The 16,220-nt window shown below is 36.7% G+C and overlaps 1 protein-coding gene across 3 annotated transcripts in view; it reads right to left on the bottom strand.

Annotated features, from left to right (window-relative positions):
* The window catches only part of PDE4D (phosphodiesterase 4D), a 640,379-nt gene that overhangs the window by 385,089 nt on the left and 239,070 nt on the right, over positions 1-16,220 (bottom strand). Inside the window, exon 1 of one of the 3 annotated variants that reach the window (XM_017874236.1) lies at positions 12,832-13,084. The exons of the other annotated variants lie outside the window; for them this stretch is intronic. Within the exon in view, the coding sequence (XP_017729725.1) occupies positions 12,832-12,920 (89 nt within the window). The 5' untranslated portion in view covers positions 12,921-13,084. Of the gene's footprint in view, positions 1-12,831; positions 13,085-16,220 lie in introns of those variants that run through there. 3 annotated transcript variants of the gene reach the window in all.

A 16,220-nucleotide genomic window follows, 5' to 3' on the forward strand; every position in this document is an offset into this window, starting at 1 on the left:
TATTTTTTTAGTAGAGACGGGGTTTCACCGTGTTAGCCAGGATGGTCTCGATCTCCTGACCTCGTGATCCACCCGTCTCGGCCTCCCAAAGTGCTGGGATTACAGGCTTGAGCCACCGGGCCCGGCCTAAGTGACTCTTATGTAAAAATTACATACTTTCTCTTTTTTTCAGAGATGGGGTCTCACTGTGTTGCCCAGGTTGGATTGCAGTCCTGTGATCACATTCACTGCAGCCTTGATCTCCCAGGCTCAAGCAATCCTCCCTCAGCCTCCAGAGTAGCTGAGACTACAGGAAGGTACCATCATACCCCACTAATTGTTTAAATTTTATAGAAATGGGGGTCTCACTCTGTAGCACAGGCTGGTCTCAAACTCTTGGACTCAGGTGATCCTCCCACCTCAGCTTCCTGAAGTGCTAGGATTATAGGGTAAACCACTGTGTCCCACCTCCTATACTTTCTCAAATTTCACGATGTGAAGTATCTGTCTTGGTAATAAAGTGATGTTTTACATCATGAAACCCTTAGAATACATTTGATATTGCCCTAATGTTTACTTATGTTCCCTAATATGCCACAAAGCAGGCAGCCTTAAGATTGGATTTTGAAAGCTTTAAGAAATGGGACCCACAGTTATCACACATACTATTTTTTCCAGACATCATCTAACAATGAATGATCACATTTTGACATGGTAAAAACTGAACCAGGTCAACTAACTTGATATGCCAGAAGCCGGATTAATATCATCAATCAGTTACGGTGAGCTTCAGAGGAGGTGACATAAAAAATTAGGAATACATATGTCACCAGCATCTTAACATTAAAAAGACATAATGACTATAATGACAAAAAAGAAAGAAAATGAAGGGAAAAAAAAACTTCTTTAAATGCATGGGTAAATAAAATCTTGAAAAAGCAATACACATTTATTTTAGCATGCCTTACATTGGCTATGCATTTACTAATGCTTTTTCAACAGGTTAAGGTGGGTTAGGAAAAGTCCAAAACATATTTTCCAAGAAATAATATATAGGAAGGAAAACCTGATTTAAAGTGAGCACAGGATATATAGCAAGAACTCAAAGTAGGAGATGGAAATTTTCAAACAGAATAAAAGATTATTTATTGGATTTTGCTAACAATGATTACTATTGGTTTGAAAAATGAACCTGGATAAAATGTAGAATAACATCACATATTTAAGCTGTATATGGACCAAACAGGGAAAACTCTATTTCTGCATATCAGATCGTTTCTTATTTTAGTCACTTATTTCACAGTCACATAGTATTCATCATGAGGAGAAACAGAGTGAGTGTGAATGGCTCACTGTTACCCACACTATTCCTGGAAAAACAGGTCCTAAAGATTAAAAGACCCAACCGCATACATAAGAGGCATGATGACATTGTTATTACTAGGCAAACATTTATTAAGATGCCATCATTGAAAATGGATGACCTATACTTTGTTACAAATGTAGAGAACTGAAACATCACTTTGGCGGCGACATAAATGTGGCAAGCAGTTTGGAAACACATTTGGCAATATCTAAAGTTAAAAGGACAACCTTCGACCCAGAAATCCTACCCCTTGGGATATACCCAAACCCACATGTATGCACAAAACCCTGCAACACTACATGTACATTTGTTTACCAAGTGATATATCCAGTAATGTTCATAAGAGCTCTAATTCATAATGGCCTAAAACTGGAATACGTAACTATCCATCAACAATAGAATGAGTAAGTAAATTGTAGCATATTCACTTGGTGCAATACTAACACAATGAGAATGAAGAATGCACAAAACAATATGAATGAATCCCATAAACACAATATTGACTGAAATAAAATAAGAGTTTACATTGTACAATTTCATTCATATAAAATTTAAAGTAGTCAAATCTATGCTATTGGAAGTCAGTTAGTGGTTATCTTTGGGTGCATAGTGACTGGAAAGAAGCATAAAGAGGTGCCCTTGGGAACTGGTAATATTTTGATTTTGATCTAGATGTTGGTTATATAAGTAAAAATGGCTAAGCATTTTTTCTCCCTTAGTGGCACATTCACGCCCATTATTTTATACCAATTAGATCCTTGTAGACTGCTAAGGGTTATATATAAATAGAAAAGAAAGAGAATCCTTTCCATTCCAACCAACATGAGGAAGGCAAGACTGCAAGCTTTTTTTTTTTTTTTTTTTTTTTTTAAGTCGTATAGTGTTAAAACAAACAATAAGCCTTTTAAATTCACTCCAAAATACAGGATAATTTGTTTCCCCCACTGATAATAATTTCTTCTTTCCCTTTCTTGGCATTTTGGTGTGTCAGACTTCCCTAAGGTTTATGTTGTTTTAGTTTATATGGATTTGCTTTCAGGAAAAAAAACTGATGTTCCTTGTCCCTGAGTATCTCATCCAATGGGTTGAAAAGCAGCGCAAACAACAGAAGTTGTACAAAGCCATCCTTGTCATCTTCCACACGGGAGGACAGAGAACAAAAACGTCCCCACCAGTGAGTGGCAGTGCCACTGAGAACCCCTGAACACCTCTACTCAAGGCATTTTGAACTTTATAAAAAGAAACTGAGGAACGTTAGGATGGAAAATATATAGTCCTTTTCTAGAACCAGTTATGATGTAAACAGTTATTTTTTTCTAGAACCAGTTAAGAGATAAACAATTATTTGAGTAATGAAATGTTTTCATCTTTTAGTTCATCTGAGATCGGGGCGGTGATACTTCATAGAACTCACAAATAAAAGCTTTTCATCAGGTACAACCTGAAGATGGCAGAAGGAGTTTTTTTGCTTGTTTTTTTCCTCCACTCAAGTGGCCACTCTTTCACTAGAGAATGTACTTACGTCATCAAATTAATGTGATTCTTAAACAGGACATAAATCTTCCGTTTGGATGAGAACATTAATCAGATTCATCTAATTTTCCATTCTTTATCTAAACACTGCCATTATGTGACAAGAAAAATTCCTGAAAATCAAGGATATTTTGCAGTTAAACCCCTCCTCCCAGCCAGTCTATTTTGTTACTCTATATAAACAAACTCTGCCACTACATTCCTTTATCCATAGCAACTTCCAGTGGGTAATCCACACATCAATTAAAGGCAAGTTAATTGCCAAAAACGGATCAAGTGACAAGCATTAGAAGCATAATATTTATGGGCTCTATTCCAAAAATTTGTGTGTTGGAAAAGTTTCATCCAGCTAGCTTTCCTTTTAATTCAAGATTTAAAATTTGTATTATTTCCCTGAAAATAAAAAAGTAATCTCATAATTACTCTTAGCTTATGATGTTTATGTTTTGTAGGCAGTCATGGACAGGTATTTCAAACAAAACAAGGTTCCTACTATAGGGCTATTACTACTGCTATTGATTTTTAACTTCCAATTTTCTTTGCTTTAGTATTTTCTACGTATAAAAATTTTTGAGATCGTGTGAAACAATGTAATAGAAAGTATATTGTAAACTGCTCCTCCTTCCCCTACATCTTTTCATCTTCCTCCTTGTTTTACTCTCTCTCATTGTATTTTTATAATAACAGAGAAGCAAAGGCAAATTCACTCAAGAGACTGGAGACTGAAAACAAGTCAGTAACGAGGTCAATATTTATATGGTTCCATTGACGTTGTGCATTTCTGAGTTTCATGCCTAGAACTACAAATGTACTCACAGATGTATGGAAGGGATATGTTTGAACTTATATGCAAATAAATTATCAATTTCTTTAAAAAGGCTTCCCTGGCTTCCCCAAGCAGAACTTCTCATCTCAGTCTCTATTTATTTTATTTATTGTTAACTTATTTTCTCTCTTCTTCTACCAGAATGTAAACTTGATGAAAGCAGAGACCACATCCATTTTGTCCCTCACTACATCCTGTCACATTTTTAGGAGTATTTATAAGTCAGTTGTTAACACCCAACAGTTATTAAAATTAAATTACATAAAAGTTTTAATTATAATTAAATTACATTAAAACAATGGAAATAACTATTCAAAACTCATAACCTCTGAATGGTTTGGTTACCCTTTACTATTATTACGTTTTGGGGGCAATTAATGTCTATTGTATCTATATGATAGAAACACCGTATATAGTACTATGTATCTCTTGCCAACTCCACATTTAGTGGCCTCTGCAGTTTGAAAGGGGCGGGTGAGAGAATTTTTTTGCACAGAAATAAGCAATTACTACAAATAGTGCCCTCCCCCCTCCCCCATGGAGAGCTGGTTGTGAACATTTACTGCCTGAATGATCGTTTACATTCTGTTCTGTTCATATTTGAATGTTTCATTCATTGTTATAATAGTTTTAGGGTTTTGTTTTTATAGAATTTATTTCTTTAGCTCACCACAAAACTTATCTTTTCAAAGCTTCACTTCAAAGCTTTCTTTTTCTTTTCTTTTTTTTTTTTTTGGAATGTGACTTACATACTTGTCACCTTTGAACTGTCTTTTGCATTTGACTGGCTTAACATAATTACAGTAATATATATTTACTCTATTCACAAATCCATCTTTCCTCTTTATCATTTTAGTTTTTTTTTTTCCAAATTTACACTATTACCAGCTAATGAATTATATAATTTGAGCCGTGTGCCATGGCTCATGCCTGTAGTTCCAGCACTTTAGGAGGCTGAGGTGGGAGGATAACTTGAGGCCAAGAGTTTGAGACAAACCTGGGCAAACCAGACTCTAAAAAAAAATTTGTTTTTAAGCCAGGAATGGTAGGGTGCGCCTGTAGTCCTAGCTACCCAGGAGGCTGTGACTGGAGGATCCCTTGAACCTAGGAGTTTGAGGCTGCAATGAGTGACAATCATGCCACTATACTCCAGCCTAGATGACAAAGCGAGACCCTGCCTCTAAAATAAATAAATAAAATAATACAATCAGACAAGTTTTAAAGTACCATATAGTACTCTTCCTTTGCCGATGGAATTTTCTTTTGCTCTGATTCAACTCTGTGTGCTTATATAACCCAGCCTTATGGAAAATCAGACACCTCTCTTCAGCCCCTTGTCAAAGTTAAAAAGGCTTGTCAATTATAGTTCCAAGGTAGAAAAAATAATGGAAGTTAGGAGGAGGGAGAGCCAAGGTAGAAGGTGGGTATATGACTGTGGCAAAGAACATGATAGATGCTGAGGCCTGGAGAACAAGGAGTACCAAGGTAAAGTGTATGGAATTGAATGCTTCCTCTTTCATAAGAAGTATTCCTTATTTGCTCTGCCCAGATCAGACAGGCCTTGATCCAGCTGCTCAGTCAAGTACCGTCTCTTAAAATCACTTGATGGGGGCTCAACCACTTCATGACTTAAAGACAAAAATGCACTCATTGAAATCATAAAATCAACATTATGAAAATAAATAGTATAAATTTTACAAACTACTAATTAAGCATAAACGCTCATACCTATTACACATTCAGAAATGGTATGGTTTTAACAACAGTGAAAACCATTCTCACACTGATGGTCAGAAATACCCACAGCATGATTCTAAACCCTTGGCAGTGGAGAGTGTCTTTTCTTCTTTAGTCACCTTGATTTTTTTGTACATCTCCTGGCAGTCCATATTTGACAGAGCTCTGTGCTGGTCCGTAGCCTGCAGGCTACCTTATAAAATCAATAGCTTTATATTTATTGCAGAGTTTGTAATCTTTCTGCCTGTGGTTGTTCCATGCGCTGTCTTGATAAGACAGAAAACACTCAAACTGTATTTCCCCTCTCTATCTCTGTTTCTAGTCTACATTGATAATTGAACAGATTCTTTTGAATGTTAGAGATGGGGCTTTCCTTCAATTTTGAAAAAAATGCACATAATGCATTCTACAAAAATGTTGTTTACAAAGTGGTACTTCCCTACAAGAATCCTATTGTAGCTGTTGTAGCAAGTGATTTTTAGACTTGTAAGTAAAATGTCTGAGCATAATTTTACTTGGATAAGTCTATTGTTCAGAGACCTGTCCTTCCATGGTCATTGCCCAATTATGACTCTTATACTGTCTCCTGTCTGCAAGAAGTGTGCTCCAAATCATTCATTCTTTTGGCTGCCTTACTGAAGGCATTGAATTAGATGGCGTATGTACTGAAGTCAGGGGGTGGGACACTGGAACAAAGATTTTCACAGAAGCTCACAGAGCCAGGGTTCTAGCTCTGGCCAGGCCACTATCAAGTTGCACGACCCTGGGGCCTTTCAGGATCTTCAAGCTCTTCAATGTAAGACAAATGAGTTTGAACAAATGAACCATCAGGTTCCTTCGTCTCTAACCCCCTGTTCCCATGAATGTGGCAAAAGGAAGCACAGTGTCCTCACACTTGCCATGAATTGGAACACATTTGCTAATAGGTTCATTCATTTAATACATATACGCCAAGCACCTACTATGTACCAGACACTCTTCCAGGCATTGGCCATACAAAGGTGGAAAAAAGGACAAAAATTGCTGCCATGTGAAGCTTACATTCTATTATTAATAATAGCTGAAATTTACGTTAGTGTTGTCTATGTGCCAGGCACTTTACATGGCTAACACACCTAATCCTCATAACACCTCATTTTACAAATAAGGAAACTGAGGCACATGAAGTAACTTGCCCAAAGTCTCATAGCTACAAGTGATAATGTGAAAATGTGAACCTCAGCAGCAGTGTGACTGCAGAGCTAGCCAACTGTCAATCATTCCTGCACACTACCTTTCTAAGGTGAGCCTGGGTTGTATGTGCAAGTTGCTTATAAGGTAACCATTTATAAGGCAGCTCTATTGTACTATTCTGTGACCAACAGAGGTACCAATGATAACAGTTTATCTGAAAATGTATTTCACAAAGGAAACTTCACAAAATTTGTGAAATGTTAGTGAAGACTTGGAAAATGCTATGAAAGGGGTGGTAGGTAGTCCTGTACTCATGTACATGCTTTCATCTAATCTTCACAATGGCCTTATGAAGTAGATATTTTTATTTTCTATTTATGTACATGGAAATGGCTCAGAGACATTAGGAAAACTGCCCAATCAAGAAAGCAGCAGAGTTGGCACTGGAGCTTGGTCTGTTTGGCTGTAGAGCCAAAGTTCTCCTCTTACACCATGCTACCTCTTCTGACAATATGCAATGGTTGTTAGCAGTATTGTTATTCTTAGGTATAAATGTTGCCTATACACGAATTATTTTTTCATTTTCAATTTAGCCAACATTACTCACGATTTGAAATATCATTAAGAAGCCTAGTTTAATAGTCAAGACTATGCCAGTAGAATAAATAGACATGACACAGGATGAAGTTGACCTCTCTAGCTCAGAGAATCTTCTGGCTCCTCTGAACAGCTGGCCAAGGAGTAATATTTTGGCAGTAAAATACAACCCCATGACCAATGTTTTTGGCCAGATGAAATGAGCCAGATGGAAGCCCATGAAGCAAAACCCAGGAGCGGGCAGAAGCAGACAATATAAAACCACTGATTCATTTTCCTTTTCTTTTTTTTAATATAAAATATTTTATTTTGATGCTTTTGCTTAGCATTCCTTTAAACCAACATCAATTAGGTTAGAAGACAGTTTAGATATTATTTAATCAGTTTATATTTTAACTGATTACTAAGCCCTATTCTATAACAAATCACATGGTGTTCTGTCTTCAGAGAAAGATTCAGAGTTAAGTAGAGAAGATAGTACATCTGTTAGAATAATATCTGTCATTATGGAATTTTTTTCCTTGTGTGCTAATAGGATCTGGTCAGGAAGCTGGAGTTGGGAGAGTGACCAGCAGTCCCGGTTCTAACACAGACTTCCAGAATTCATACCTGTGCAGGTTTCTTAAACTTGCTCTGCCTGGTTTCCTCATTTGTAAGATAAAGGTAATGCTAGATCCACCTCCCGAGGCTGTTTTGGAGGATGGCATGCATGAGCTAATGCATGTATGGGATTGGGAATGTTTCCTGGTGCATAGTAAGTGTCCAATACAGATTAGCTCTATTGTTCTTACTTTGGACTTTCTAACCACATATGTGTGTGGTCTCTAGCCCCTGAACTTCCAATTGTTCTTCTCCTATTTGATACTAATTACATCCATCCTTTTCACTTACCCTAAAGAATTAAGTGAGATGAGCTGTAGCACACTAAAAACAACAGTTGTCACATCTGTTACATCTGAAAAGCTTTGAAAACTAAAAAGTGCTATGCAACAGGAGGTATTCTTGGGGTATGCAGAAAGTTACATCCCAGTGTATTAATTCACAGGTGGCGCTCACTCCCTTTCTAAGATGTGAGTTCGAGACAGCGTTTTCTCATGGGAATTGTGCAGTTTGGTTGGGCAATCACTGATGTGCTACCACTTAGGTTTTGGAAGTAGCAAAGAGTAGCTATGAGACCACACTCTCCTATGATCCCTGTTCATATCTGCTACTATACAATTTCCAGATCAAAGTTGCAGATTTGATCTTTACTTCCTAAGAATACAGGGGATAATTTAGGGATATCTAGATCTTCTTGTTTGGGCAAATAGCTTTATCTTTTCATAGCCCAGATATCATTTGTACTTTTGTTTATTGATGTGACTGTCATTCCTCCATCCTTCTACTGTTCAGTCTATGTCATATCAAACAAATTTACTCATTAGACCTTCTACATCACGTATAAGCATGCACATACATACTTAATTAATCACCTGTTTGGCAGCTCTGCTAAAATGCTGGGAAGGAAAAGATGTTGAAACAATTGGCAAAAATGAGATTTGGAGATTTTCTGAGAATTTCTATCCCATGACCCCTATTACTATAAAGGGCAAGAAAACTAGAAGACACTTTCTGTTTCTGGTCTGTGGAATGCTATGGAATAATCTCTGCCCCACATTCAAATGTACCCTGAGTGACTTTCTCTTCTATTTACGTAGTACCTACCCCATACTCATCACATAAAATGTTCCTTTTAACATCCCTTTTTAAGAAGACAGAAAGCAGGACATGTTTTGTGATTTGTTCTCTTTGGAAGACAGAATCATCTCAAGAAGAGTAATTTTCTATTTAACACTATTTACAGTAGTGTTCCTTGAACACTACTGTAGTTTTAAACAATAATATATTTTAAAATACAAAATTCCCTAGTGTTCTCTTATTGGAGTTGTCAGAGTCCACACTCTTGCTAAATGTTTGCTCCTTGATTCTTTCCTTACTTCCCAGATAGTTTTTCCCCATCTTTTTTTAGGTACTATATTTAAACAACCAATATAAACTTATCCACATTGTTTTCTCAAATTTAACATGAGCACATCACTCTCCTCTTTCTTCTCTATAATACTTGGGGGGGTGTTGCTCTAACGTAATTACGTGAATCTTTAAACACATGTGCCAGAACCTAGGCAGATAAATCAGCACCTTGCCCTCAAAAATAGTACTCATCTTTGTAAGCAGTGTCCTAATGCTAACACTTATCCCATTACTGAAAACACAGTTGGCACTCTCTTCTGGGTTCACAGAGAAAAAGTAGTTTCCTTATTATGTAATCCTCTGCTTTCTCTCTTTTTCTGTTCCTCACTCCTCTCCCCATGGCCCTGCTCCACTCCCCTCTCCTGCCTTTCCTTTCCTCACCCTCTTCTTTTCTCTTTCAATCCCTCTTTCTGCCTCAAATCAAACTTAATAAACTATATATTAATCATTTTGTTTTTTTATAAAATCTATTTTAACCACATAAGACAAAAAACTGTCACAGCTGATAAACTTTCAAATCTATTTTGAGCATTGTAAACTGTTTAAGATTGTATTTCTCAAGAGTCAACACTCATTAAATGTATATGATTTGCTATTAACTTTAACAAATCAGACACTAATTGAATTTCATATCTTACAGACTTGGCTTTCCATTAGCCTGAATGTTACCAGGGAGCGAAAGCCATGCCAAATAAAAATATTCCAGCTTAAAGCTAAGTGAACCCCCAGTATCATGCATTATTATCCATTTGACAGTCAAAAATGACACCACAATAGGCACATTTGAAGATTTTCCAAGATATAAAATACTGCTCATAAAATACATGGGAGAAATTCAGTGAAGAAATCTTGTCTAATGTCCAGTTCTTTCAGTTGCTTCAATAATGGAATCATATCCAAAGCCTCTAAAGGTCAAGATAAGCTTAAGTTACTTTCACCATTTAAGGATTTTGTATATTTTTTTAAATTAAGAAATGCAAAAGCAAGGTTGTGACATTATGAGATATTTTACATGTTTACATCAAATAGTTTAACACCTTTAATTCCAAGAATGCTATGCAATAAAACTATGTTCTTCAGAAGATAATTATAGCATTTAACTGTGCGTGCATGTGCCTGTGTGTGGTGTGTATATGTGTCTGTATGTGTGTGTATATATATAGATATAGTGACTCATGGTGCATCTGAGGTATTATGGTATGATAAACATTTTAAGTTATATAATAAGTACCTTTTTGCATTATTGTCAGTAGATTGTTGTGGCTGAATGCATAATCTCCTTTGGATGAGTGAGGGACCTGCAGAAATGAGAGAGCCGGTGGCCAACTGCCTTCCTACCTCCCTAACCCTTCCACTCAATTCAACTTTTCAACTTATGATAGATATGATCATATCAAGTTGGTTATGCCAATAAAGCATTATGGGGTGATGCCAAATAAGAAAGGGTAACAGGATACTTTATCAAATAGACATTACTGGCATTCTTGCTGTATATAAAGAAGCTTCAAACCTCAAAGAGTTTGCAGTGCAACTGGAAAGATAAACTAGAACCTCTAAACAGTGAAAACAGCACATATAAAAAAGTAATTATTATCATGGCCGGGCGCGGTGGCTCAAGCCTGTAATCCCAGCACTTTGGGAGGCCGAGACGGGTAGATCACGAGGTCAGGAGATCAAGACCATCCTGGCTAATACGGTGAAACCCCATCTCACTAAAAAATACAAAAAGCTAGCCGGGCGAGGTGGCAGGCGCCTGTAGTCCCAGCTACTCGGGAGGCTGAGGCAGGAGAATGGCATGAACCCGGGAGGCGGAGCTTGCAGTGAGCTGAGATCCGGCCACTGCATTCCAGCCTGGGCGACAGAGCGAGACTCCGTCTCAAAAAAAAAAAAAAGTAATTATTATGTGGGAAATTGTATATTCAAATTAAGAGGAAATAAAGGAAGGACTAAGTCTCTGAAGTTTCCAAAGGAAATGGGCTCATGATGGATATTTGAGATATCATCCTTACATCTTAAACTTGTTACAAATTAAGTTTGTTAAAATTACAGATGTGAGGTATTCAAATACATGAAAAAGTTATCCTTAGCTGCTAATGCTTATATTTTGGAAAGGGCCAGAACTTGACCAAAGGAACCTTGAAAAAATATATTTATCATATAGCTTTAAATTTTTATCATACCATAACACCTCAGATAAAAATATCTTTGCCAAACTGAGAGTAGAGCTTAAACTTTGCATTTCGTGAGATTTCTCAGATTCTTTAGTCCATCAAGCTACTGCTTTTACTTTATTCGGTAGTTGGAGATTTATGATATTAAGGAGCTTGTGATCAGATCTCAGTGATGAAGAGAGCCTAGAAGCCACCATATATTGGAAATATGCACAGTAAAGTTAGCAAATAATTGATGTTAAGTTCTGAATGTACAATTTAGTATATAATAAACATGAGAATCACATTTGACAGAATGCAAAGCACATAGTAGGCATATAATTTCAAATTTTCAACCAAATTTTATAGCTGTTACAAACTAACGTAATAAATCATTAGTTTCTTTTCAAATAAAAATTATATTTATCTCTTGCCTAAGTTTGCTTTTGCATTGTTATAACAAATTTTTAAATTTGATTTCTCTGATTTTATAGTTCCCTAAAAGTTCCAAGGACATTGTCTTCTTTACTGTCTAAAGCAAATAATTAATCCTTATAAATCATTTTAATTCAAACTTTGAATGTTTTATATGCAGGCAAATCAGAACACATTTTAATCCTGTGTTAATGTACATTTCTACATAGGCCTGGCAGCTTCCAGATGTGCTACATTTGGTCTAAATAAGAAAGACCTTATATCCAAAATTTTGCAAACAATGTCACTTCTATTTACTATTGATTAAATAGATACCTTTCAGTGCTATAAATTTTAATCAATAAAAAACAAAAAAGCTTTTATTTATAAACAATAATAAAGAATAATCAATCTTCTCTTTATTAATACCTAGAATACTCAAATGAGAAGGAAATCCAAGATTTTTTAAAGTGTTTTCTTTTTTTCCAGTTATTTGGTTAAAATAAGCTGATTTTCTTGTAAAACAGTCATTGACAGTTTAGTGAAGTCATGAGGTCAAGATTTTAAAATGATTTCCAAAACAAAAGATTATTAAAATATTTAGTTTGAATTCATGGCATCTAATTCTGCTGGGCAAGATTAACACTGAATAATTCCCTGAAACAGCATTAGTTTCCATTTTTTTTCATGTGGATGTGCCCTGAAACACTTATAAAGAATACTGTAGTGTTCTTGTTGTTGGTTAGTCAAACAAGAACCCTTCCCTAACATTTAGGTTGACTATATTAAGCCATTAGACAAGCTAATACACTGTTTTTCAGGTGGCAGTAATATGAATGCTTTGTTAAGTTTGCCATTTAACTCTCAGAATTAGCTTTTAAAGTTAGTCAACTTTCTTCAACTTCTGCCTCATCTTCTTGGTTCTTATTTCATATACTGTCAAATTAACCAGCATTAGGAGTTAGAAGGTCAACTTAGGGCTTATTTGCAAGGGGCCTAAGGCAGTTAAGCAGTTCTTCCTAGCTACAAAAGGAAAACAGCAATACCTGTAGGACTTTGAGAAACGCAATCTTGATTTGGCTCCTGTAGATGGTCCTGGCACCGTGGCTCCCAGAGGATCCCAAACAAAAGCCATTTGTAAGGACGATGCCAAGATTCATAGGAACCACGAGAAGTCAGAGCTGGTGCCGGGCCCTGGGGCCCTGAGGCCCCGCACGGAGCAGGAGCAGGAGGCACTTGTAGCTGAGTGAGGGCATTTCCTTTGTGCAGTGGTATGCGCTGACTGAGAGGTGGCAGGCTGGCTGAGGCAGGGCTGGAAGGGATGGCCAGGACTTCCTGCTGCATGACACTTGGCCTTTGCAACAGAGCTTGCTTCACTCAGGCCTTATCTCATAATTAATGTGAGAAACACTCCCTCGAAAATTTGTTTTTAAATATAGCCCTAATTAAACAGCATAGTCACATGCCACTCCTGAAAAGCACAACACACACACACATGCATGCACACATGCATGCACACACAATGAAAGGTGTAATTGAAGTGGGTAAACTTTTATATCAGTGTGAACTTTAAAAACTGTAAACCCAGAGGGCTTTATTAAAACTTTTTAAAAAGTAAATACATGCCTATGACTGGGTCATCTGAAAAGATTACTAAATCTCACACAGCTAACTGCCAACTATAATTTTCCTTATTTCAACTTCTCTTAAAAAGAGATGGATATAATTCTTAGTCAACCTTCCACAGGATGTAAACAGGATTTAGTCGTCTTGAAAATACCAGTGCCTCTCTACAAGTCAGTGTGAGAAAAACAGGCAGATCACTTTCAGAGCTTTTGGCAGCTTTTCCCTTCAAGGAGCTGCTGCGTCACCTTAGAGAGTGAATTACAATGCATGACTTTGACAACAAAGATCAATTATCTTGTCCATTTTCTAGTCCCTAGAAACATTTCTTAACTCTGATAAATCCTTTAAAACAACTTTCTTTCAAATTAAATAAATGATGAAAGCCAAATAGAATCTTTCATATGTTTTATGAGTCCAGGACATTTAGGGAAAGCATCTATTTCAAGATATTGTACCCATGGAGTCAAAGGACCCTAGTGCCGTCATCGGTCGTCACCACTGAGTGGTATTCAATGTTAACAATGCAGCATAATTTCATCAGTCCGTGTCCAAACACTGCCCCGCGGGTAACCTCAACTGTAAACCAAGGGAGAGCGCCACTTCTTCAGGATAAGATTAGAGAGGCTTCAAGTGTCCAAGAGTGAATTTAACCCTCTCTGAACTGGACAAAATTGACCAATAGTTGAGCTCAGTGAACATCACCATATCTGCAAATTTTAAGACCTCTAAAGCTCTATCTGTCTCTTGTACACTAAGGGAGTCTTGCATATTCATATAATTTCAGTAAAAGCTCAAGACATTAAACATTATGTTTATTTTCACAACAGCATCCAGCACACCAGGGGTTCTTAAGAATGCTACAGGTTTCATATCAGCTTTGGAGATGAGTAATGGGAAACATTTTTACAGTTTCACCTCTTCCTTATCAGACACATGAACTCAAAGAAAGTGGGTGAGTGAGAACTGCCCTGAACAGCAGCAACCTTGGAGGAGCACAGAGTTCAAAAATAAACACAACATATTCTCTCTGAATCAACTTGCAATACTGTAATAGTTCACAAACTGTCTTTTTGCTTTTGTATAGCGATCCAAATTTTGCATGGGCAAAACAGGTAGCCACTTTCCTGGTGTTCTCAAAGAAGGACTGAAAAGGTGCTTATACTGATGCCAATCTGCCCTTCTGGTGCATGAAATGCTACCATTATCATTTAATTCTTTCAAACTATTTAATTTCCATTTTGGGTAGCTCTTAGGAAATGCACACATTCCTGGCAGAGTTAGTACTGAGCTGAACGACTTGGTGCTTAGTAGAATGTCTTCATCTGAGACTAAAGCCAGACAGTGTAAGACAACTGGCGATCTGTGTGAAGAGGGGAGGAATCTGTGTAAAGAGCTGGTGGGGTGGGGTGACTTGGAAGGGAGGGGGAGGGAGGCCACGAAGACAAGCCAAAGAGTGGAAGGGATGTTGCTGGCAAAGATGGACTTTTTTCACCCTCCAGGCAACACAAAGCTCTCATTTCGTCCGGTGGTGTTTAAAATTTTGTAGGTGAAACAGCATCACTGATTTCTAATAAAAGCTACAGTCTATGTATATGACTTAGGAAGCAGAAAAATATTTTCACTGTTATCCCAATTTTACTGATAGCAAGAAAAACCTCATCTTTCTATTTAGGTTACAGCCAGCAGCACACATTTTCACAAATAATCAACTGCCTTTGCTTACCAATTTACATTTTTTAAAGGATATTCAATTAATGGATATCTAATTGATAAACTATAAGGACATACGAATAATCTAGAATGAATCTGCTAGGGAATGTTCAACTTTTTCTAAAAATGTACAAGGAAGAAGAACCAATCTTGTCATTTTCATTACTGTCAAAAACATTTCCTTCTTTCCCCCCTGCTTCGTAAAGGCAGACATCTAGAACAGTTAAGCAAGATAAAAACAATGGAACTGTAAATGTGAAATTATGAACAGGAAAATCGAAACTCTGCTTCATTTTCCTAGTGTGAAATCAGTTACAGACACAAGAAGTGTCTGCCAACATTAATGTTACTTTTTCTTAAATAATTACTTACCGCCTCCTTTTCATTTCTTCCACACAGTTACACATAATCCCGCTTAGGTTACCAGGCCTCAGTAAGGTCATAGAAATAAGCTACTTATTTCTGAGATTAATCGTGGGCAAAATTAAGCCTTGATTTCAAATATAAGTATCAATATTGTTTTTAAGAACTGGCTAATATTTCACAGACATGAGAATTTAGACATTTGGAAAAAATAAGAAATTAAATACAATGATTTTCTAGGATGAATCTTTACTAGCATTTATATTAAAATAAGCTGTTTATAATTTTCCTTCATGGGTATCAAAGAGTAGAAAAGAACAAAGAAGACATCTTTTGAACATTCTAATTACTGTCATTTCTTAAGTGTTTATTTTTCTAGATGAATTTTAGTAAAAGCACGATTGAAGAGCAAGGAGAGATGTTCCATCCCTGGGACAATTTATTGTTTACAAGTTGTGCAAACTAATTTTATATGTTCCAGGGAAACCGGATTCGGAAATCTAAACATTGCTCCCATCCAATTGTTATCCATGTAAGTTCTAACCCCCCTAAAGTATCAGCAAAGTGCCCATCTTCTGCCAATAACTTAGCTCTTATGTTCCGCAGAGCTCTAAATAAGGCATCTCTTTTGTCTCTTGAATATTTCTGGGATTTTGGTTCCAAGATTCCAGATGTTACAAATGGCAAATTTGGGTTTCGGTGTCTGACACAGAAACTCAGAATTTCCTTTATAGGA

This window comes from Rhinopithecus bieti, unplaced genomic scaffold, assembly GCF_001698545.2.
Source record: "Rhinopithecus bieti isolate Rb0 unplaced genomic scaffold, ASM169854v2 scaffold_6513, whole genome shotgun sequence".
Classification (NCBI taxonomy): domain Eukaryota; kingdom Metazoa; phylum Chordata; class Mammalia; order Primates; family Cercopithecidae; genus Rhinopithecus; species Rhinopithecus bieti.